At 61.0% G+C, this 22,225-nt stretch overlaps 3 protein-coding genes across 3 annotated transcripts; all 3 read left to right on the top strand.

The window, feature by feature from the left end:
- Window positions 1–334: 334 nt before the first annotated feature.
- Window positions 335–7,147, top strand: ABCG4 (ATP binding cassette subfamily G member 4). Its single transcript, XM_062508549.1, is given in 15 exon segments — window positions 335–391; window positions 1,030–1,267; window positions 3,329–3,446; window positions 3,519–3,651; window positions 3,863–3,913; window positions 4,051–4,196; window positions 4,427–4,550; window positions 4,755–4,869; window positions 5,034–5,170; window positions 5,252–5,350; window positions 5,488–5,656; window positions 6,182–6,282; window positions 6,451–6,609; window positions 6,722–6,840; window positions 6,922–7,147. Coding segments are annotated over 15 exon segments (1,992 nt in total).
- Window positions 7,148–12,090: 4,943 nt separating this feature from the next.
- NLRX1 (NLR family member X1) lies at window positions 12,091–17,936 on the top strand. The gene is made up of 10 exons (XM_062508724.1): window positions 12,091–12,201; window positions 12,661–12,775; window positions 12,873–13,000; window positions 13,168–13,228; window positions 13,592–13,689; window positions 13,881–14,497; window positions 14,869–16,283; window positions 17,087–17,173; window positions 17,258–17,509; window positions 17,618–17,936. Exons 3-10 carry the CDS (start codon window positions 12,880–12,882, stop codon window positions 17,934–17,936), a joined length of 2,970 nt encoding a protein of 989 aa, XP_062364708.1. The 5' UTR covers window positions 12,091–12,201; window positions 12,661–12,775; window positions 12,873–12,879.
- Window positions 17,937–18,610: 674 nt separating this feature from the next.
- On the top strand, window positions 18,611–21,881 carry NHERF4 (NHERF family PDZ scaffold protein 4). The gene is made up of 10 exons (XM_062508768.1): window positions 18,611–18,626; window positions 19,231–19,258; window positions 19,473–19,537; window positions 19,747–19,958; window positions 20,104–20,290; window positions 20,373–20,509; window positions 20,583–20,787; window positions 20,950–21,146; window positions 21,266–21,436; window positions 21,599–21,881. Exons 1-10 carry the CDS (start codon window positions 18,611–18,613, stop codon window positions 21,641–21,643), a joined length of 1,263 nt encoding a protein of 420 aa, XP_062364752.1. The 3' UTR covers window positions 21,644–21,881.
- Window positions 21,882–22,225: the final 344 nt, after the last annotated feature.

The following is a 22,225-nucleotide window of genomic DNA, read 5'->3' as shown; positions in this document are numbered from 1 at the left end:
ATCTCCCGCAGCTCCCGGCGTCCCCTCGCAGGGGCCGCGTGTGTGCGCTGCAGCCGCAGCCCAGCTGGATGTAGGTTAGCGAGGCGGTGGGACCCCGGGCTGGGAGGCGAGATGGGTGCAGGGCGCAGCCCGCTCAGGCACAGCCCGAGCTCCTTTTCCTGCGGCAGGGGGGATCCCCGACCCCCTCCCGGCCTCTGAGAGCCGGGTAAACGTGCTCCCCACCCTGCTTGGCTCAGCATCCCCCCAGCACCGCAGACACGGGGAGCTCGGCCGTGCTGCAGCCGGCTGAGGAGCACTGCAGGCAGGAGAGGGCTGGGGCAGGTGTATCAGCATCATGGCCCCAGTTTTGTGCTGGCCTGGCCTCTGAGGCTGTGCTGTAAGAGCCCGGAAGGTGAAATGATGAGCTAAGGAAGACAGAGAAAGAATGGCAGCAGCAGGGCCCCCTCCCTGTTCTGTTAAGGCTCTCCCAGGGGGACCCCAGGCACTGTCTGAGGGTCTGATGTATCCAGGACTGCTCTGCCCCAGGAGCATGGTGTGCTTTGTCCGAGAAACCAGCTGGAATAATCTGCTTGTTTAGGATTTCGTACCTGTGTTCCCTAAGGCCAGGGCAGGGCTGGTTCCCGGTGAGTCCTTGGGGACATGCAGGCATAGGGAAGGTTATCAGCTTTCCCATCTCCCATCCTGCACCCACCGGGACAAATGGGATTGGGGCAGGGAGCCCCGGGGCTGGGGGAGCTGAACAGCTCCGGCAGCAGAGCTGGACCAAGCTGCAGGAGGTGCATGAATTATTGACTGTGGAGCTGAACAAAATCCTGCTGTTCCTCGCCCCGAGCCCCTCAACGCAGGCTCGGCATCCCTGGCTGGGTCCATCCTTCCAGCCAGATGTGGGTGCTGGCCCCAGCTGGGCAGAGGGGACAGTGAGGCCTGGAGCCAGCAGGAGAAGGAGAGACAGGGCTCGCTGTGGGCTGGTCCCTGCAGTGCCTGGAAGAGGGAGCCCGCTGCGAGCCGATCCCTGTGCGCTCCCCACAGAGCAGCAGGATGGCGGAGAAGGGCATGGATCCCGCGTGTGTCTCCATCGCCCTGGAGGACACGGTGTGCCACGCCGGCCCTCCGGACGCCCCGCTGCTCACCACTCACTTGAAGAAGGTGGAGAACCACATCACAGAGGCCCAGAGGTTTTCCCACCTCCCGAAGCGCTCGGCTGTCAACATCGAGTTCATCGACCTGTCCTACTCTGTGCGGGAGGGATCCTGGTGGAGGAAGAGAGGTAGGAGCTGGCGGGTGGGGAAGGGCAGGGAGGGGAGGGCACCTGCAGGGCTCTCACACCCCGTTCCCGTTCTGCATGCCATGACCTCACCCTGGTGTGCCCGAGTGCCAGGGGCTCTTTGTGGCTGGTTGTTTGTTCTGGGTGCCCGTGGCAGGAGGCAAGGCTCCTGTCCCACAGCAGTTGCTGCCTGCCTGTGCTGTGCAATGCCAGGGGAAGGCAGAGCGCATTCCAGGGAAACCTCTGGCCGGGGCAGATATCCTGGGGCAGCCTGGAGGGATGGGATGGGTTTCCCCAGCACTGCTGTTTGGGGTGTGATGGCTGTGTGAGATGCAGCAGGAGACCCCAGGGGTGCCCCAGCTCAGAACCTGGCAAGGAGAAGGTGTTGTTTGTGGGGGATTTCCTCTCCCTGTGCAGCCCAGGCCGTGGCTCCCTTCCCTGTGTGCGACTCTGGCCGAGAGCTCAGGGAGGGGAGAGGGGAGGCAGATGGCGGCTGGTGGGTGGTAGTCTGCTTTAATTAGCGCTCTCAGTTAATGGGATGCCAATCAAGCAGCCCGATAAGATGGAGGGTGAGCTGATCTTCAGGAGCTGGAGGCAGGTGGGGACGAGCGGGGACCGAGGTCACAGGGCTGCTCAGCGAGGGGCCCCGGCAGCCAGGAGCGCCGGATAGGGCTCTGTCCCGTCCCCAGGCTGGGAAAACGAGGCGCTCAAACACGGCGGGAGCAGCCCTGACATCTGCCGGGGTGATGCCTGCCTGTCTATCCGGGATGCTGAGGAAGCATCCCAGGAGGATCCATGGCACGACCGCGGGTTGGCCAGGGCGGATTGCGCTGGAGCGCCCAGGAGAGAACCCAGAGGGCCAATGCCCTGCAGGGAGGGAGGGGGGAAAGGTTCGGGCAGCTGGACCAAAGTGGCAGCGAGGCGAGGGGTCGCTGGGATGGCGGTGGGAGGGACGCTTTTGTCCCCCCCGTTCAGGCAGGGCTGGCGGTGGCTTTGGGCACAGCCCCCAGCTCCGGCTGCCCCGCTGTGCTGAGGCAGGAGGTTACTGGCAGTCATTGAACGTGAGTAACCGCTGCGCAAGCTGCAGTGGCGCCGACGTGAGCAGCATGCGCGGCGCGGAGCCCTGCGCTGCCGGGGGGCTACCGGCCCTGCTCGCCCCTGGCCACCCTGCACACACCCCCCCCCCCCCCCCCCCGGCCGCCCCTCTGCCCGTGGGACCCCCTCCTGCCGCGGGGTTCCTGACCCCGAGGGGTGCTGGATGGCCTTCCCTGGGGATGGGTGCCACAGGGCACCCCCATTGAGGTGGGACTGTGAGCGGTCTGTCCCTGGGGTTGTCCCAGCTCGGGTTTGTTGCCCTTGCCCCCACAGCGGCTGTCTGGGGCACAGAGGGGACACAATTCCATTAAGGGGATGCTCAGGCTCGGTCCATGGTGCTGTCACCCCTATCCCATCGCTGCTCAGCCAGGGCTCCATTTCAGGGGCAGCTCCTGAGAGCCTGAGGCTGTGCTTGTTCCTTACTCCCGACACATCATGTTCCTTCTACCAGAAAATGCTAATCAGCCGCGTTTAAAGCAGAGATAATTCCAGGTCTGATTAGCAGTGGCTGCTGCCGGGTGCCTCAGCGTGAATGCCAATGAAGGCAACAGCCGGACTGGGAATTCTGCCTGCCCCCTGCTGCCCTGCTCCGCGCTGTCCCAACCCCCCTGGCCTTAGGGTTCAGCATCTGCAGTCATGCCCAGGACCAGTGTCACAGCCTGGTAATCTTCCTTAGCAGCTCTGTGACCTGACCTGGGGATTTCCCTGGTCTTTGCTGTGATCCTGGCCAGGAGCTTCTTCAGCACTGGGAGTCAGGGGGATCAGCCAAGGACCAGGGCCAGGGATCAGGCTGGAGGGGACAGCATGATGTCACTGTGGCCATAGCCCTGGGCATGCTGATGGAGACACCTCTGGGCACACACAGCCCCTGGCACGGCACATGGAGGTCCTGAGGTGCTGGGATGGCATTGCAGCCCCTGTGGCACCGCTGCCCTGGGAAGCCAAACCCCTGCTGCTCTCTCCCTGCAGGGTACAAGACTCTTCTCAAATGCCTGTCAGGGAAGTTCTGCCAGCGGGAGCTCATTGGGATCATGGGCCCCTCGGGAGCTGGGAAATCCACACTAATGAACATCCTGGCTGGCTACAGGTGAGGCTGAGGGGAGCCAGCGGGCTGGGGGTGCAGGGCTGTGCTGCATTCCCCCACACCTCTTTCCTGCAGGGAGACTGGGATGAAGGGGCAGATCCTGGTGAACGGGCGGCCGCGGGACCTGCGCACCTTCCGCAAGATGTCCTGCTACATCATGCAGGATGACATGCTCTTGCCACACCTCACCGTGCTCGAGGCCATGATGGTGAGCTCTGGGGGACATCCTGTGCGCTGTCTCCTCGTGGGCGCTGAGCCCACACTGACATCAGGCATTTCCAAGGGCTCTGGGATGTGGGAACAAAATCCCGCTGTCCGTGCGCCCTTCATCCTGAGCAGACAGGGGTGGATCCATGGTGCAGCCTGTTCTGTTCCCTACATCTGACAGTCGTGTTTCCCTGGCCATCTTCTCCCTGCAGGTCTCTGCTAACCTGAAGCTGAGCGAGAAGCAGGAGGTGAAGAAGGAACTGGTGAGTGCTGAGGAGGGTGGGCCCAGACCCCCTCATCTCTCCCCAAGCTGGGGACAAGGGGAGCAGGGGATGGCAAGGCTGAAGGGAGGTGGCAGAGATGGGATGAAAGTCCATAAAAACCCTTGGCTGTCTCACAGGTGAATGAGATCCTGACAGCCCTGGGGCTGCTGGAGTGCTCGTACACCCGCACCAGCTCCCTGTCAGGGGGGCAGCGCAAGCGCCTGGCCATCGCCCTGGAGCTGGTCAACAACCCGCCCGTCATGTTCTTCGATGAGCCCACCAGGTGAGGCCACAGGGGCTCCAGCACTGCCTGCCCAGCTGGGCTGCCCCTGCTGGTGTGGCCGGTGCCCTCTGGTGCCCACCTGAGCACAGGATGGGACTGCGCCTCTGGGGTCGATGTTCTGCATTGATCTGAGGGGAAGGGAGCGTGGGTATCTTCAGGATGTTCTTCTACCCCTCTCAACTCTCCCCTTCTCTCTGTGCTGTTTCTCCTCCACCCCATCCTGTCCACAGCGGTCTGGACAGTGCCTCCTGCTTCCAGGTGGTGTCCCTGATGCGGTCCCTGGCTCAGGGTGGGCGCACCATCATCTGCACCATCCACCAGCCCAGCGCCAAGCTCTTCGAGATGTTTGACAAGGTTTGGGCTGGGACAGGCTCCCTCTGGCCCCAAGACCCAGGAAAGAGGCCATGGAAGGGGTGGGCTGCAGGCATTTGACCTGGGGTTTTTGTGGCCAGGGTCTGGCAAGGGTGGACTCATCACCCTGGGACAGGGAGGTGGGCAGGAGTGGGTGACAACGCCCCGGCTGCCCTGCATCTGCCACATCCCACATTTCTCTCGCAGCTCTACATCCTGAGCCAGGGCCAGTGCATCTTCAAGGGCGTCGTGACCAACCTCATCCCCTACCTGAAGGGCCTCGGCCTCCACTGCCCCACATACCACAACCCCGCTGATTTCAGTGAGTGTCCCTATCCCAACAGAAGCTGGTGAGGTCCAAACCCGGTGCCCAAGCCCTGGGGGCTGCTCAGGTTGCCCTCAAGATGTCCAAAGGAGATGCCTGTGCCCCTCCTGTTAGGTGCTGGTCGGCTCAGCACCTCTCAGGGGTCCTGTCCTCCTCCACAGTCATCGAGGTGGCCTCAGGAGAGTACGGGGACCTCAACCCCGTCCTGTTCCGCGCTGTGCAGAACGGGATGTGCACCATGGCTGAGAAGAAGAGCAGCCCTGACAAGGCAGATTCATCGTGCCCAACGTGTGGGACGGTGAGTGGGGGTCAGAGGAGCCTCCTGTGCCAGCAAGAGCCCCTTGGTGTGAACCTGACCCACGTCCCTGTGGCCTTGCAGGATGTGGATCACATCGAGAGCCACACATTTGCCACCAGCACCTCAACTCAGTTCTGCATCCTCTTCAAGAGAACTTTCATCTGCATCCTGAGGGACACGGTGAGGGCAGGGGAGGCTGGGCCAGGGCTTGGGGTTGGGCTCTTTGGGGGGCTGGCAGCAACAAGGAGTTACATGGGCTGTCTGCTGCCCCTTTGGGATGTTTTGGGGGGCCTTGCTGAACCCCCCTGTGCCTGCAGGTGCTGACCCACCTGCGGTTCATGTCCCACATCTGCATCGGGGTGCTCATCGGGCTGCTCTACCTGCACATCGGCAACGACGCGGGCAAGGTCTTCAACAACACCGGCTTCCTCTTCTTCTCCATGCTCTTCCTCATGTTCGCTGCCCTCATGCCCACCATCCTCACCTGTAAGGAGCTCCTTGCCCCAAAAACCCCTCGCTGCTCCCAGCTGTTGGGGTTCTCCAGCTGTGTGACAGGGCAGGGTGTGGGGAGCCAGAGGGATCAGGCAAAAGGGGGAAAATAAGAGAGAAGAGGGAAAAAAAAATAAAGAATGGGGGGAAAATATTCTGTTTGCCTAGCATTGCAGTTCTGCGCTTTATTTGGCCATAATTTGGTTATTAGGCTCTTGTTGGCTCAAAGCAGAATGCTGGAATTTTAAAATTTTATTTTTTAATCTGAGAAAATATGCATAAATCTGTATCTTCCTGCTTCCCTTCTTTGTTTAAAAAGCCCCACCCAAGCTGACTTTTCCACGTGGAAATTTCTCGCATCAGTCACTGATTTTCTTTTTTCCCCCAATGAAGGTTTGAGCACCCTCTCATGATGCAGGCAGGGAGGTGTATCCCACCTGCCTTCACCAGGGCAGGTGGGAGAGGAGCTGGAGCACCCCAGGGCAGGGAATTGCTGTCTGCTCACTCCTTGTTTCCCTGTAGTCCCCCAGGAGATGACCGTATTCCTGAGGGAGCACTTGAACTACTGGTACAGCCTCAAAGCCTATTACCTGGCAAAGACCATGGCAGATGTGCCCTTCCAGGTGAGCTTTGCGTGGATTTAGCCACCGCCCTGATGCTGATGTGCCATCCCGGGCACGGCCAATTCCCACCCAGTGGCCCAGGCTGGCCATGGAGGGGTCCCTGGGTCCTGCAGAGAGCTCTGTGTGGTGGGGATGGCCCAGCAGGGCGGCGTCTCTGTCCCCGTGCAGGTGATCTGCCCCATCGCCTACTGCAGCATCGTGTACTGGATGACGGGCCAGCCCCCCGAGGCCACGCGCTTCCTGCTCTTCTCTGCCCTGGCCACCGCCACGGCCCTGGTGGCCCAGTCCCTTGGGCTTCTCATCGGAGCTGCTTCCACTTCCCTGCAGGTGTGGCAGGGCTTTGCCTCTTCTCTGGAGAGTTGCAAGGGGGCCCCATGACCATTTGGGGCAAAGTCCTGCCCACAAAGGGACGTGACCCCCATTGGCCTCTGCTCCCCAGGTGGCCACCTTTGTGGGACCCGTCACTGCCATCCCCGTGCTGCTCTTCTCGGGCTTCTTCGTCAGCTTCAAGACCATCCCCACCTACCTGCAGTGGAGCTCCTATGTCTCCTATGTCAGGTGGGTCCCCAGCTGTGGCCAGAGCTCCTGTGCTGGGCTCCCCTGGGGCCCCTGGTGACCCTGGGGTGCGCTGTGCCCTAGGTATGGCTTCGAGGGAGTCATCCTCACCATCTACGCCATGGAGCGCGAGGACCTGGAGTGCCTCGAGGACTTCTGCCCTTTCCAAAAACCCATCAAGATCCTGCAGGAGCTGGATGTGGAGGAGGCCAAGCTCTACCTGGACTTCCTCATCCTGGGCATCTTCTTCGTCATTCTGAGGCTCCTGGCTTACCTGGTCCTCAGGTACAAGGTGAAATCTGAGAGATAAAGGGGCCGTGGGGCCCCGGTGCCGTTCCCGGGCCTGGCCTGCTGTGAGAGATGTTCTGCAGATGGACACGGTGCTCCTGCAGGTCCTGGACCGTGGTGGAGGCACTGGGAGGTGCCAGCCAGGCCTGGCTCAGTCGAGAAGGGTTTTGAGACATCTCGGAACTGTTTTAACCTTTCCACACACTCTTCATTGCAAAACGTTTTGTACAGCCCTGGCATGTGCCACCCTCCCCACCCAGTACTGATGAGCCCCACGGAGCTTGGGTCCCCTCTCGCTGTCCCTGCCTGGCACTGCCCTGGGGACACCAGGGACAGTCCTGCCGAGGTGGTTTGTGCTGAGCACAGCTGTGAGGAGCCTGCCCCGTGCAGGGGGAGCAGCGGGATGGGGCAGGGCTGGGACGAGAGAGCTGCAGAGTTGGAAGTGCAGCTCTTGGCCCCTGCTCCTTGTCCTGGCCAGCAGCGTGAGTCAGTGCTGAGAAGAGCCCAAAGATGCCATAGGTGAAATTGCACAAGGTTTTAATGTTTCCTGTCATCATAGCCACAGGCATTGCTGCATCCTCTTTTCCTTTCTGCACAAATCCTCCTCTTTTTTCCCCTTTTTTCTTTATTTTATTTTCTTTTTTTTTTTTTTTTTGTTTCCCCACCCCACAAACCCCACTGCATCCCAGTCTTCATGAAGGACAAAGGGAGCCAGCAGGCAGAGAAGGACTTGGGGCTCTGTCTCAGATGCCATGCTCAGAGATGGGATCTTCAAACCAGGGTCTGTGGGAACAGGATGTTCTCAGACCTTAGGGAGTCTCACATTTAGTCCCCGTTGTCTGTGGGGTCTGAGGCAAGAGGGTCTGAACCAATTCAACCAACACGGAGAGAAGTGACTGGTCCCTTGCATGGAGCAAGGAAGATTGAGGTTCCCACACTCTGCCAGTTCCAGGAGGCTGAAAAACAGGGCTGGGCTCAGCTGTGTCATCACTGGAGCCTCTGCTGCAGGAGGAGAGCTGGCCCTGAGCCCTTCCCCTGCAAGCTCTCTTCCCCCAGCACCACTGGGGCTGTCTCAGCAGGACAGGGTGGACAAGCCTCACTCAGCACTGACTGTGCAAGGAGGGGATGCCAAGGACACCCAGCCTGTCACAGTGCCACCCCCCCCCCCCCCCCCCCCCAGGGTGACACTGTGCAGAAGGGGGTCCCAGCAGTGCCTGAACTGGAAACCAGGTGAGATCCCAGAGTGGTTTGTTTGCAGCGGGCAGCCTGGACACTGGGAAGGCCTTTGCACTTTGTGACTGGTACCAGGAGAAGGTCCCGTTTGGCACAGGGCTCTGGTGGCTGCTCCAAAGTCACGCACCTTGCAGAGGGAAGGCAATTCAGCACCTTGCTGGCTCTTCAGAGGAACTGAGCTGAGCCCAGAGCTGGTGGGGCATCTGCACATGCTGCTGTGCTGGGAACACAGCACCCTGCTTAGCTGCACAGCACAGGCTCTGTGGGTGTGCTGGCACTGCTGGCACCGGGCTGCATTGTCACCCACAGACATGGGAACCCAAAGGGTTTTGGTGAGCACAGATGTGGGGGAGGCAGCCCTGCCCCACCCTGGCAGGCTGGCCCTGTTTCAGGTCAGCCTGGGGGATCCTGCTCCTGGCACTCTGAGCAGCCAGGGATTGCAGGGCAAATGCCAGATTCCAGCAGAATCCGGGAAGCTGAGCTTTGGTTTTGCTGGCTTGGGTTGGGGCTGCACGGCAGAGTCTGGCTGGCCTGGCCCTGATGCTGGGCACTGAGCAAAGCTGAATTTCCCCTGCCTGGAGAGCATCAAGGAATGTTTGGCTATGGGGCTCTCCTGCACAGAGCGTCTGGAAGCAGGACACACTCTTTCCATGCTGAGCATTGGGGTTTTCCCCAGGATTGTTGTGTGACTTTTCATTATCCCTCACAAAATTCCCCTCTGCTCCTGGATCTTCCTTCAGTGCTGTGCTCTGCAGTGGAGCTGTGCCAGCTGGAGGGCTCCAGTGCTGCCAACCACAGCCACAGGGGCACGGGGGAGTGGGGGACAGTCCCTGTGCCTGCTCTGTCACGAGGTGCGTGGGTGGGCAGGGAGCTGGGGGATGTGGGACTGTCACCCTTCTCCATCTCTTTGTCCCTGGAGCTGATGGGACTGATGCCCTGCTTCTGTCCTGCTCTTGGGCTGGGACGAGTTAAGCCTGGTCCAGCACAGAGCATGCTCTGCTTGGCTGAGGCTTTTCCCTGGGTGGATCCCGAGATGCAGGAGGTGTCAGTAGGACAGCTTTGCACAGCTTCTGCTTCCTCCCTGGCATTTAGGGCTCTTGTGGTGGGTCCTGTCTTCTGCACCCTGGAGGTGCTGCTGTCCCCAGCGCTGTGTCCTGCACCCAGCACACCTGGACACCCCTGTGCCATCACAGACAGCTAGGGCCACCACTCCAAGGAGGACCAGGACAAGATGGACTAGTGTATGGAGCAAAGGGGCTACCAGCAGGCACCAGTGACTGCTATTGCCCATGTGCCCTGCACACAGGGAAGGCTTTGTTGACCAGGCTCTTGCAAAGAAATTTCTTGCTGCTTGCAAAGAAATGCTGTGGAACAGGCTTCCCCAGCTCAGAGCAACCCTGCCAGGGCAGGTGGCTCCCAGTGCCTGAGATGGGGCAGCTGGCAGCACCCCCGGGCTGTCCAGGAGGGGCTCAGCACAGCCTGTGCCTCCTGTGCCCATCAGCTGCAGTGTCCCAGCTGACCAGGTATGTGGCCACTGTGGGGCAGAGGGCCAGGACAAACCCTGGAGCTGCAGGATGCTTGTCTCTGAGCTGGGCAAGGGCTCTGGGGAGTGGGGGTGATGGGGCAGGTCGCTTGTCCCCAAGGCAGCAGGACACAAGTGGATGTGTTGGTATGAAGGGGCTGATGAGTGAGGGATGTGGCACAGGGCAAAGGTCAAGGTGCCACTGTCCTTTCCCTCTCTTCAAGGACAGTCCCAGAGGTGGTGGAAGGTGCAGGAAAATGCAAGGAGAAGAAGCACGTTTGCACTGAGCTCCCAGGCTGGTGTGGCTGGGCTGAGCACCCCAGGCTTTATTGCCTGGGTGGTTCCTGCCCTGCAGGAGCGGGGCAGGAGGGGTTTTCTCTGCCCAGGCACGGCAGAGGGATGGGGTGCAGCCATCCTGCCCCAGGGGGCCCTTAGGGAAGCAGCAAGGATGCACTTTATCAGAGCAGGGAAGAGGAGCCGTGGGTGCTTCTGGCTACAGGAATTTCAATAGAGAACGCGTCTGGATAATCACGAGGAGTGTGATGGAGGAGAGCAGGCTTCTCCTCCCACACCTCCTCTCCTGCCCCTGCCTTCCCTTGTGATGCACTTTGAGTGGATGAGTGTGGGGTTCAAGCTGTGGCTCTGGCTCCCTGGGAACACCGGTTGAGCCTCAACCCACCAAAAACTGCTTCAGTCCCTTTGGCCCATGGCTGTATCAGGTTGTGCCTCTCACGGCTGCTGTGATGGCAGGCAGGGCTATGGCCACTCACCTCCATGCATGTCCAGGCCACCTTTGCCACACGCACAAGAAGAGCAAATGCTTCATCACCTGGCTGGGGTTTGCTGGAGGGGACACTGGGCTAGAACAGGGAGGGGATATGGGGCTTCTCCCGGGGTTTCACCCCTCTCCCAAATCAGGCAATAAAACAGTGTTTCATTCTCACTGTGTGTGGACACCATTTGTCCTGTCCCTCTGCCACGGGCAGCCTGTGGCTGCCTGGGATCCCTGTGTCTGTCCCTGCCACGCTGGACCCTGTGGTTTTCCAGCCTTCACCATGTCCACACGTGCAGAGCAGACTGGACAGTGGGAGGCATGTGTGATCCAGGGGGACACCGTGCAGAGAAGTGCAGGCATTGAAACTCACATTTCCACCAGACCACAGGTGTGAGCTGCTTTCTCCTTGTGACAGCTTGCCAAAATAAGATGCAGGTAACAGCTCAAAGGCTGAGGGAGACTGCTGGCACAGCTCTGTTGTGGCAGCTGCTCGGGTGGCATTTGCCCAGGTCTTTCTGCCTTGCTGGGAGGAGGCTGTGAAGCAGGACCAGGGCACTGCTGCCCACAGCTGCGGCCTGGCAGGAACCAGGCAGGGTCGAGGTGAGGCCCTGGGCTCTCCAGGTTGGGCTGCACAAGCAGGTAAGTGCCCCGCAGGGACGGGGTGCCAGGTGCCAGCCTGCTGCTGGCACTCACCGGTGCCCAGAGGGTCCCAGGAGCTGCTGGGCAGGAGGAGATGTTGTGGTTTGTGTCGGTGTTTCCGAGATGCCAGCTGTACTTGTTGGATTTCACACATCAATAAAACTTATATTTATAGTGTACTGCCTGGGTGTATCCCTTCCCTGCCTGGGCAAGGCTCGAGGGCACATATGTGATAGAGGGCGTTGAATTTGGGGTGCAAATATGGCCTGGCAGCCTTACCTCAGTCCCAGCACCCCTGGGTGGGCTGGCAGTTCCCGGGACAGCATCCAGGGACTGAGAAGAGCGCGTGTGGCCCCGGTGACACAGCTGTCCCTTGTTGGGTGGCCAGAGCGGGTCTGCCAGCAGCGAGAGGGCAGGTACAGGTGTGCGTGTTTGTGTGTTAAACAAGCACAACCAGGCGCTGCCATGACAGCCGCTGGGGAGGGATTCTCTGCAGAGCAGAACTCGTCCTTGCCGGCTCCAGTTGCACAGCCGGGCAGCAGCTGGGGATGCAGAGCCGCCAGATGTGTCCGCAGGACACCACCGCCTTGCAGCACATCTGGAAAAACCGCAGCTGCCCCAATCCCGCGCGTGTTTGGCAGGGCTTGAGGGGCGGTGCGGGTGTTTGTCCCGTCCTGCAGCCGCCGTTCCATCCTGCTCGGAGAGCGGGCAGGAGCCGGCCGGGGGCGGGACAGGGCAGGGCGGCGTTGCAGGAAGTTCTGCCTGCAGAGCAGCCGCCTCCGCAGCCGAGCCGTGCCCCGGACCGGCATGGCAGGAGGCGGATGGGCAGCTCCGGGCTGTGCTCCGTCAGCCCGGCAGCTCCGGCACAGGCAGCTCGGCTTTCCCGGCTGGAATCCTGCTGGACGAGGTAACCCCGCCGCTGTCGCTGTCGCCGCGCTCGGTGACAGCTCCGCCGCTGCTCCGGGCTCCTGTCCCCGCACCCCACGGCCTCGCCATGGAACGGGGAGCTGGGAGGGCACAGCGAGCGAGGGCACGGGGGTCCCGTGTGGGGTCCCCAAAGGGTTCCGCAGAAGGACGGCAGCACAGGGTCCTCGGCTCCGCGGAAGGGCTGGGAAGGGGCTGCGAACGCAGTGGGGTTTGTTTCCTGCAGAGACACCGAGGTCGGGACACCCGTGTTCAAGGTCAGCTCCTCTTCCCCCGTCCCTGTACAGCCTCAGTTTCTCTATCTGGATGACATAAAAAGGGACAGTAAACAGTGTGGCTTGTGGGAGGTGTGAGTGAGCGAGCTGTCACTGAGCGAGCTGTCACCCCGCTCGTCCCTTTCTCTCTTTTTGCTTATATCCCTGTCCCCCCCCCCGGGCCTCAGTTTCCCAGGATGTTTAGGGCTGTGAGCACCACCTGTGCTCCGGGAGGATCACCCTGCTGAGCCTGAGTCAGCACCAGCACAGCCGGTTCTGCCAGACTGGACCACACTGGGACAGGTAAGGCTGGGCAGGGCTCTGCTGCAGCACATGCCCACAGCGCCCTGTGCTCTGCTGAGCGCTCCGCAGCTCCTCACCCACCTCCCCTGTCTTTCAGGTGCAGGATGTCCCGGGCCATGCAGTGCCAGAGCTGCCTGCCCTGGGGCAGCTGGGCACAGGTGCCACGGTCCCTGGCAGGGAGCAGGGGAGCCCGCAGTGTGTCCGTGTGCGCTGCTGCCGTGCCAGGTGAGCTGGGCTCTGTGCCTCTGTCCCTGTTGGACATCCCTCCCCAGCTGTGCAGGGATGTGGGGCGCCCCAGCAAGGTGTGGAGCCAGTGGGCTGGGTGGGGTTAGTTAACCCTGCTGGGCTAGAGCGGGCCATCCCTGACCGTGTGTATTGTTCCTCCCCCCCAGGTCCTGCAGGCAGGTGTTTCCTCAGGAAGATCCTTCGCACAAGCAGCATCTCCCTCCCCAGGTACAGTCAGTGTCACACGGCTGGGGCTCTTTGCCACAGCACCCGGGTGGCTGAACTGGCTGCCTTGGCACCAGGGACACTGCTTTGCTTGACCCTAGAAAAGCACCCAGACCCACGTCCCTGCCTGCTCTGACTCCAGCCCATCTCCTCTGCCTCAGCACGGGTTTTCTGGGAATGCACAGCCCATGGCTTGCTGACCTGCCTTCACCTCCCAGCCGTGCCCCTGCACTCTCCTGTGCTGTGGGGGAAGGAAGGGGTGAGCTGGCTCCTCTCAGCACTTCTCACAGCCTCGCTTGTAATCTGCCCACCCTGCCCCAGGCAGGGTTTGGAGCTGCTCCCTTGACACCCTCCCTCCTCCTGCAGGGGCTGTGTTCGCTACCAGGGAAACTCCCAGGAGAGCTCTGCCCAGCCGGGCTCCTCTCGCCATGGTCAGTCCCAGCTGAGGAGCGTGGCCTTTTCTGGTGAGTTTGCAGCTCTGGTCTGGAGGAAGCGTCCTACACAGTGGGGTGGGGGACAGCTGCCGACCTGTGCAATGTGAGGGTTCCCCATAAATGGGTGCTGTCCCCTCTCTGCAGTGGCTTGGGGCATGCAACTTCCCCAGTCCCCTGCCAGTGAGCAACCCTCGTCATGTCCAACACCTTCCTCCTTCCAGGTGCCATCAAGAAGCACCAGAAGAGCCTGTCTGCGTGGTTCAGCCACCAGCCCAATGAGGAGAGGCAGTTCGGCCCTTCCTTCTCGCTGGATGCCGTCCACGTGGACCCAGTGATCCGGGAGAGCTCCCTGGAGGAGATTCTGAAGCCCTCCCCTGATTTAACCATCCAGAACCAGCTCCAGCAGCCCCATAGAAAGGTTATCAGCCTCCACAACCTCTTTGATGTGGACGCCTGCGGGCGGCAGGTGAAGAACGTGGTGCTCTATGGCACCGTGGGCACGGGCAAGAGCACCCTCATCAAGAAGATGGTGGTGGACTGGTGCCACGGGCGCCTGCCCCGCTTCGAGCTGGTCATCCCCTTCTCCTGCGAGGACCTGTCCCACAGCCACGCCCACGTGTCCCTGCGGCGCCTCATCACCAAGAAGTACCAGCACCTCCGGGATGTGGTGCCGGTGCTGGAAGCTTCCAACCTCAGGGTGCTCTTCATCCTCAACGGCCTGGAACGCCTCAACCTGGACTTCCGCCTGGCTGGCACGGAGCTGTGCTGTGACCCCAACGAGCCCGTGCCTCCCTCTGCCATCGTGGTCAACCTGCTGCGGAAGTACCTCCTGCCCGAGGTTGGTGTTGTCCTCCTTTGTGCTGGGAAAAGGTTGGGGGTGAGTCCTGAGGCGTCACAGGGCTGCTCTGATAATTATTTGGCTGGGAGCAAGCAGGCAGCCCCTGTTCCTGGAGGGACTTGCCGAGGTGGCCCCATGACACTGATGGGATATTTGGGGAGGCCTGGTAAGGTAATGAAGGCTGTGATTTTCCAGACTATTATTAATGTCTAGGAGGGAATGGGGAAAGTTCATCTGTCCCCTCTGCCTGAGCCAGGTTTGATCCAGCGCCCTTTTGCGCAGCAACCTTTGGATGGAGTGATCCTTGTGCACCTCCCTGTGGGTTACGCCCTTCTGAGCAACCCCAAACTCATCCATCCCTGTGTCCCCAGGCCAGCATCATCGTCACCACGCGCCCCTCGGCCGTGCGCCGCATCCCCGGCAAGTACGTGGGACGCTACGCCGAGATCTGCGGCTTCTCCGACACCAACCTGCAGAAGCTCTACTTCCAGATGCGCCTCAGCCAGCCTGGCTGCTCCGGAGAGGAGAGCCAGGATCGCAGCTCAGCGGAGCAGGAGAACCTGGTGGAGATGTTGTCGAGGAACTTGGAGCGCCACAACCAAATAACGGCTGCCTGCTTCTTGCCCTCCTACTGCTGGCTGGTGTGCACCACCCTGCACTTCCTCTACTTCACCAGAACGGTTCCTCCCAGCCAGACCCTGACTGGCATCTACACCAGCTTCCTGAGGCTCAACTTCAGCGGGGAGGTGGTGGACAGCACCGACCCCACCCACATCTCCATGATGAAGTACGTGGCCAAGACCGTGGGCAAGCTGGCCTATGAGGGGGTGATGTCCCGCAAGATCTGCTTCTCGGAGGAAGACCTGCGGCAGTGCTTCGAGGTGGAGATGAAGACTGAAAGCGAGCTCAACCTCCTGGAGGTTTTCCGCAGCGACGTCTTCCGCTTCTTCCTCAGCCCGTGTGTGCAGCCGGGCAAGGAGCACACCTTTGTCTTCACCATCCCCGCCATGCAGGAGTACCTGGCAGCCCTGTATGTGGTGCTAGGTGAGAAGAAAACCCTGGCGCAGAGAGTGGGGAAGGAGCTATCAGAGGTCATCGGGAAGGTGAGCGAAGACGTGGCTGTGGTGGTGAACATCATCTCCAAGGTGCTGCCCCTGCGCTTCCTCCCCGTGCTCTTCAACCTGCTCAAGATCTTCCCTCGCTACTTCTCCCGCGTGAGCGGCAAGGACAGGGATGCCATTGCCCACACCATGGCACAGGAGCTGTTCAAAGAGGAGGACTACTACAACGACGATGTCTTGGACCAGATCAACTCCAGCATCCTGGGCGTGGAGGGCCCCATGCGCCACCCCGACGAGGCCCCGGATGATGAGGTCTTCGAGCTCTTCCCCATTTTCATGGGCGGGATCCTGTCCCGCCGCAACCGCGCCATCCTGGAGCAGCTGGGCTGCTCCATCAAGAACCTGGCAGCCTTTGAGATCGCCAAGGCCATGAAGAAGACGGTGATCAGGAAGGGCCGCAGGGGCCTGCCCCCCTCTGAGCTCATGGACTACCTGTTCTTCCTGCACGAGTTCCAGAACGAGCGCTTCACGGCCGAGGCCGTCCGCTCCCTCCGCACTGTCAACCTCTCCTCCGTCAAGATGACCCCTCTCAAGTGCTCTGTGCTGGCATCTGTCATGAGCACCACGTGTCACGAGGTGGAGGAGCTGAACCTGACCTCCTGCAACCTGGACAGCAGCAGCTTGAGGACCCTCTTCCCTGTCCTGCTGCGATGCAAAGCTCTCCAGTGAGTACCACCTCCTCCTGCCCTTGGGCACTGCTCAAAAATTGGGTTTTTTTCTCACCTCTCTCTGTCATGGGGATGCTTTATGAGCCCAGCTATGGAAAACCTAAGGCTGGGCATGTTTATCCTTAGTGCAGACCAGGGAACTACAGCTTCCAACATGCAGCACTCCTGGAGCAGCCTTTCTGGGGCACTGCATGCTGGGATTTGCAGTCCCAGCTCACCCTCCCGCAGGAATTTTTGGGAAGCTCCCTGCAGCTGGTAGAGGCTGGGCTGGCTGCCAGCTGTCCTGGCAGAACCGAGTCCCTACGGGAAGTTACCCGGCATCCCCGTGTCATTAGCTCTGTGAGGAGTTTGCTGTCCCAAAGGTGGGAGTCTGGGCTGTGCAGATGTTCCCATACACGTTCCAGAACATTTGTGGAGCTGCAGGTCTTCCTGCCGCCCAGGTGGTGGCGAGACGTGCTCGGCACAGATGGATGGGGCTGTGCAGCTGGGCTGTGCCGCACTTCCTTCCTCCAGATGCTCAGGAGGGCTTGATGGAGCCCTGATCCCTCCTCTGACCTTCACCCATCCCCTGAAGACTCCACCATCCCCTTCCCCTTGCCCTACTCCTGCTGGCAGTGGCTCTGCTGGCTCATGCTCCGGTGCAGTGTCACTGTGCTCCCTTTTGGGGAGGAAACCTGGAGTGGCCTAGTTTGGGGAGCCCAGGGAGGATGGTGATGGGCAAAATGGAGCGGGCAGGGCTGCCAGGCACACAGGTAACAGCCATTTTGTTCCTGTCACCCCCGTGTCTTGCTCTGCACCAGTCTGCAGCTCAACAGCCTGGGCTCTGAAGCCTGCAAGGAAATTCGTGACCTGCTCCTGCATGACAAGTGTGTGGTGAGCAGCCTGCGGTGAGTACGGCCCCCGCCCCTGCATGACAGTGCCACTGCTGCCCAGCGCGTGCCTCGGCACCCCCTGAGCTCCCGTGTCCACAGGCTGGCCAATAACCCCGTGGGTGAGCAGGGAGCTCGGTACCTGGCCGAGGCGCTGGCCAAGAACCGCTCGCTGACCCAGCTGTCCCTGCTGCACACGGGGCTGGGGGACCCCGGCGCCGAGGCCATCGCCCAGCACCTGGCTGAGAACCAGCACCTGCAGGAGCTCAACCTGGGCTACAACTCCCTGACGGACACGGCGGCCCTGCGTGTGGTGGAGGTGGCCAAAAGGCACGAGACGCTGGACAAAGTGCAGTGAGTCCGCTCTGCAGCATCCCTGCCCTTTTGCCCACGCAGCGTCCCTGTCTGTCTGCCCCTGTCCTTCCCCTCAGCCCTCACCAGTGTCTCCTGCTGCTTTCCCAGTCTCTACTTCAACGACATCAGCGAGGATGGCAAGAGGGCACTCGACAGCCTGCGCATGGATCGGGATGGCGTCAGGGCTCTGGTTTTCCTCACGGCAGGCACCGACGTCTCCGATTACTGGTCCCACATCCTGAGCGTGGTGCAGAGGAACCTGCCCTTCTGGGACCGTGAGCGGGTCCAGCAGCACCTCACCCTCCTCCTGCAGGACCTGGAGAGCAGCCGCAGCCAGACTGCCAATCCCTGGAGGAAAGCCAAGTTCCTGCGAGTCGAGAGCGAGGTCAAGAAAATGCTGGGGAAACTGCAGGATGGGAGCCTCTAACCTGCTGCCCATCCACCAGCCAGTGGTGGGGCAGTGGAGTGTGCCCAGCAGCACATTCCCTGTGCCCTTACCCACCTGGAGATGCTGGTGGATGGTGCTGTCAAAGGTGCTGGGTGTGTGGGGCTCAGTCTCATCTGCAGGAGAGGCTGAAGCGTGGGAATGGCACAGAAAGCAGGCCAGGAGCAAATGGGACTTGTTCTTCTGGGCTTGTGGAAAGCCAGTCCCTGCACCTCGGCCAGAGTGGTGGCAGGGAGCAGGATTGGGGCTTGTCTGTGAATCTTCTGGGAGCATTAAAGTGCACCACTTTGTTTCCACTGAAGCACACTAGTACCAAGACTTGATCTCCTCTTCGGGCTCTTCCTGGGGAGGGATGTGGAGCTGCCCTTCTAGCAGCTGGAGTGGAAGGTTCTGCCTTTCCTCATCTCTGCTCCATTGCTGAACCAGTCATTCTCCTTGCTGTGTGTCCCCCTGGAAGCCACTAGGAACTGTCCCCAAGCTGGGTGTCCTGGGGTGCTGGTCCCTGCTCCCAGCGCCGACTGGCAGTGCCCTGGGGCTGGGAGGGCAGGGGAGACTGGGGCTGTTTAACCATTAAACCTGGGGCATCTTGGAAGAGGCGGGGACACTTCCCCGCCACTTCACCCTGTACCTTGCTCCCTCTGGCAGTCCCTGCAGCCATGAAGCAAACAAAAGGTATGTGCCGGGGAATCCTCTGGAGACCCTTCCCCACACTCACAGGCCCTGCTGCCAGATGGAGCAAGACAATGTCACAGCCCAGGCAGCCTGTGGAAAGGAGCCAGAGGCATGCAGGAAAATGTCTCGTTGTGGGGATGCTGGGGAGGAATGCCCTCCCCCTGGCTGTGGGGTTCCTTGTGCCCAAAGAGGTGTGGAGGGGTTTTACGGGGGGCGTGTACTAGGGAAGGTCTCTTTTTCCTTCTCCTGGCTCCAGCAGCTCTCTGGGGTCCTGGTGAACCTTCTCACCTCTCCCTGAAGAGCCCTGTAACCCCCCCGGACTGAGCCCTATCTGCTTGGCCCTGCTTTGGCCCTGCAATGAGTGCCCATAGGACCTGAGCAGCAGGTGCTGCTGTTGGGAGTGCAGGAGGACAGTGGTGACAGGGCCAAGGAACAACCTGGGCTGAGAGACAGAGGGGCGCTTGGAGGCTGTGTGGGCTTGGCAAACCCCCTCACCTGGCATGGCAGGCTCAGCCTGTGAGTGGACAAGCCCAGAGTACTCGAGAGCGTGGGGTCTGCTCCCAGCCCACCACCTCCTGTGCTGACCTCTCCTCTCCCTCTGCAGGGCTCGAGGGAGACAAGATGTCCATCATGTAAGTGCTGATCTCCCCTTGACCAGGGGCTTTCTGGGGCTTCGGAGAGATGTGGGGAATGGTCCAAGAGGGAAATCCCCTCTGGCTTTGCCCAAAAAGGAGGCACAGCCCCCAGCTGGCCCTTTCTGGGAGGAAGAAGCTCCTCAAGGCTGGGGGAGGCAGGGGCAAGGCCACCTTGCACTAACGTGGCCTCTCCTGCCCTTTATCATTTCAGAAAATTTGAATTTAACCCCAAAGTTGGGATCGACAACCCTGCCTTGACACTGACTGAGGACACGGGTAAATACACGCCCTCATCTCCCAGGGCGTCCTTGTGTCTGCACGGGGTTATGGCACCCGGGCACTGCTGGGGTCCTGAGCTCTCTCACACTGGGGACCTGTGTGAGTTCAACACAGAAGGGATGAGCAGATCCCCAGCCCAGGGTGGGGTGGAGAACTTGTGTGAGGATCCCTGCAGAGCCCTGCTCACGGGCTGTGCCCCCAAACAGACGGCGAGGGCGTGGGGGAGCCCCGCTTCTACCTCCTGACCAAGGAGAACACAGAGACCTTCGGCTTCTGCCTGCATGAGGAGCTGGTCTGCCCTGGCCATGTCATCCGGCAGATTGAGATGGGGGGGGTGGCCCAGCGCAGGGGGCTGCAGGACGGGGACCGGCTGCTCCAGGTCAATGGCCACTTCGTGGACCACATGGACCACCTCAGGGTAAGCTGGGAGCATCCCATGGGAACGCCTGGATCCTCCCCAGCCAGGGGCACAGAGGATGCATGACCCCTGCTGACCCCAGGGACTCTGATCCCACCCCATCAGAGGGGTACCTGCCCAGGCTTCACAGCCTGGGTCCTTCCAGGTGGTGCAGAAGATCAAGGCCAGCGGGAACCAGGTCCTGCTGGCGGTGCTGGACGGTGACTCCTACGAAGCAGCCAAATCCCTGGGCAGGGACCTGTCCCAGATGCTGCCGGGTGACATCCGCCCGCGCCTCTGCCACATCACCAGGGACAAATGCGGCTTTGGCTTCACTGTGTCGTGTCCAGAAGGTAAAGCAGGATGCTGCCCCCATGAGTCTCCCCGTTGTAGCACCTCACTCACCCCAAAGTGCTCCTTCTGCTCCTCCTACAGGCACCAAGGGCACCTTCCAGCTGTCGGTGCTGCAGGACGGGCCAGCCGACAGAGCAGGGGTGCCACCGGGCTCCTGGCTGCTGGAGCTGAACGGGGAAAGTGTGAAGAGCTACTCCCACACTCAGCTCACCAAAAAGGTGCCTGCTCCTGGTATGGGGGGCGAGGGATGGGGCTGGGAATGTCACTGAGCACCCCGTGCTTCCCATCCAGCTGAAGCAGAGCGGCAACAAGGTGACGCTGCTGGTGGCATCCAGCGCCGTGGAGGAGTTCTATCGCCTGCGGGGCCTGCGGGTCACGGCTGCCTTGGCAGACACCTCCAGGCTGCCCTTCAAGGTCCGGGAGCTGCACCTGGTGAAGGGTCCTGCTGGCTACGGGTTCCTGCTCAAGGAGGATGACTGCAGCTCGGGAGGAGTAGGTGAGGGGGCTGAGAGGGGCAGTTTGTAGCTGAGCAAGGCATTTCTGAGGGTTGGAAAGAGGTGACAGCTCTGTGCCTGCAACGGGACCCTGTCCCCACCTGCACAGGGGGTCAGCAGAGGCAGTTCCCTCTGCAAGCCTCTCCCTCTGCCCCCTGTGGCAGGCCAGTTCCTGTGGGATGTGGATGCGGGGCTGCCGGCTGAGCAGGCAGGGATGAAGGAAGGGGACCGTGTGCTGGCAGTGAACGGAGAGAGCATCGAGGGGTTGGACCACGAGCAGACCGTGGACAGGATCCGCGCCCGGGAGAACCAGGTGACACTGCTGGTCATCGACCCTGCTGCTGATGAGTTCTACCACTCGGTAGGTTTTGGGGGCATGGTCCTGCCCTGGCTGGGGAGCCCTGGGGTGCTGTGAGGCTGCATGGTGGGATGGGTGTTCTCCGCAGGGGCTGTGTGTCCATCCCTCTTCTGCTCTTTCAGATTGGGCTGTCCCCCCTGCAGTTCTTTGAGGACAGTGACGCTGCCTCAGGCTCCTGCACGCCCTCCCTGCCCTCTCGGAGTGGCTCCCCTGTGCTGTGTGACGTTGAGGTGGGACCCAAGGGACCTGTGTCCTGGCTGATGGCTGCTGCCAACAGTATAGAGATCATACAGGTAACTCCTCAGGGCAGGGCTCAGCCTGGCAGCGCTGTGAGTGCTTCCACCCTCCTATTGTGCCCATCCTGACATTTCCCTGGCAGCTGTGGTGCTGCCAGGAGGAGGCTGTCTTGTCCCCTAGCCACACAGAAAGACCCCTCCAACCTGTGTCCCCAATAGAGCCAGCGCCAGGAGGAACAGACGAAGCTGTGCCAGGCATTCTAACAGCCCGGGAGCCTCTGGACAGGCTCTCCCACACAGCACCTCCACCCTGGCCACGTCCGGCCCCTCGGGCCTCAGCACTGCTCAGCATGGATCCTTCACATACAGCTCCTGTGTCTCCATGCCTGGCTCACAGCATGACACTCCCAGGGACTTGTCTCTGCTCACCGAGGCTGGCTCAGAGCTTTTACCAACCACAATGGCAGCTCCTTGCAACCTGACCACAGAACTGTGTCTTTGCCTGCCCAGCTACCTCCAGGGATTTCTCAGGACGTTGCACTAAAGCCCTTGCCCAGCTCCAGGCTCTGGGAGTTCCCAGGAGAGCTGAGGCCCTGCCCTCTGCACCATTACCCAGAGGACTTGAGGGTTGGCTCAGATCTGCACGTGCATGGACATCTCTCCTGTGCTTCTCCTTTCATGCTCTCCCTGAACCTGTGGGCAGTGAGTGTCCACCACCCTGCTCCTGCACCACCTTTCGGGGTGTGATTAAAGGACAAATCCACACTGCTGGTTGTGTGGGTGATGTTGTAGACAGCACTGAGACTTGGCAGCACATCCCAGGGCCGGATCCATCCTCTTTTCCTA

This window comes from Cinclus cinclus, chromosome 25 (genome assembly GCF_963662255.1).
Source record: "Cinclus cinclus chromosome 25, bCinCin1.1, whole genome shotgun sequence".
NCBI classification, from domain to species: domain Eukaryota; kingdom Metazoa; phylum Chordata; class Aves; order Passeriformes; family Cinclidae; genus Cinclus; species Cinclus cinclus.
The sequence above is the reverse complement of the archived record's forward strand: the minus strand, read 5'-3'. Positions and strand labels throughout refer to the sequence as shown.

What these genes read in the sequence shown, in the direction of transcription:
- NLRX1 (XM_062508724.1), top strand. Translation starts at nt 12,880, where the DNA reads ATGTCCCGGGCCATGCAGTGCCAGAGCTGCCTGCCCTGGGGCAGCTGG. An exon ending in GTGCGCTGCTGCCGTGCCAG is followed by an intron (nt 13,001 to 13,167) that starts GTGAGCTGGGCT and finishes CCTCCCCCCCAG; the next exon opens with GTCCTGCAGGCAGGTGTTTC. An exon ending in GAGGAGCGTGGCCTTTTCTG is followed by an intron (nt 13,690 to 13,880) that starts GTGAGTTTGCAG and finishes TCCTCCTTCCAG; the next exon opens with GTGCCATCAAGAAGCACCAG.
- NHERF4 (XM_062508768.1), top strand. An exon ending in GGAGACAAGATGTCCATCAT is followed by an intron (nt 19,259 to 19,472) that starts GTAAGTGCTGAT and finishes TTATCATTTCAG; the next exon opens with AAAATTTGAATTTAACCCCA. An exon ending in CTGCAGCTCGGGAGGAGTAG is followed by an intron (nt 20,788 to 20,949) that starts GTGAGGGGGCTG and finishes CCCCTGTGGCAG; the next exon opens with GCCAGTTCCTGTGGGATGTG.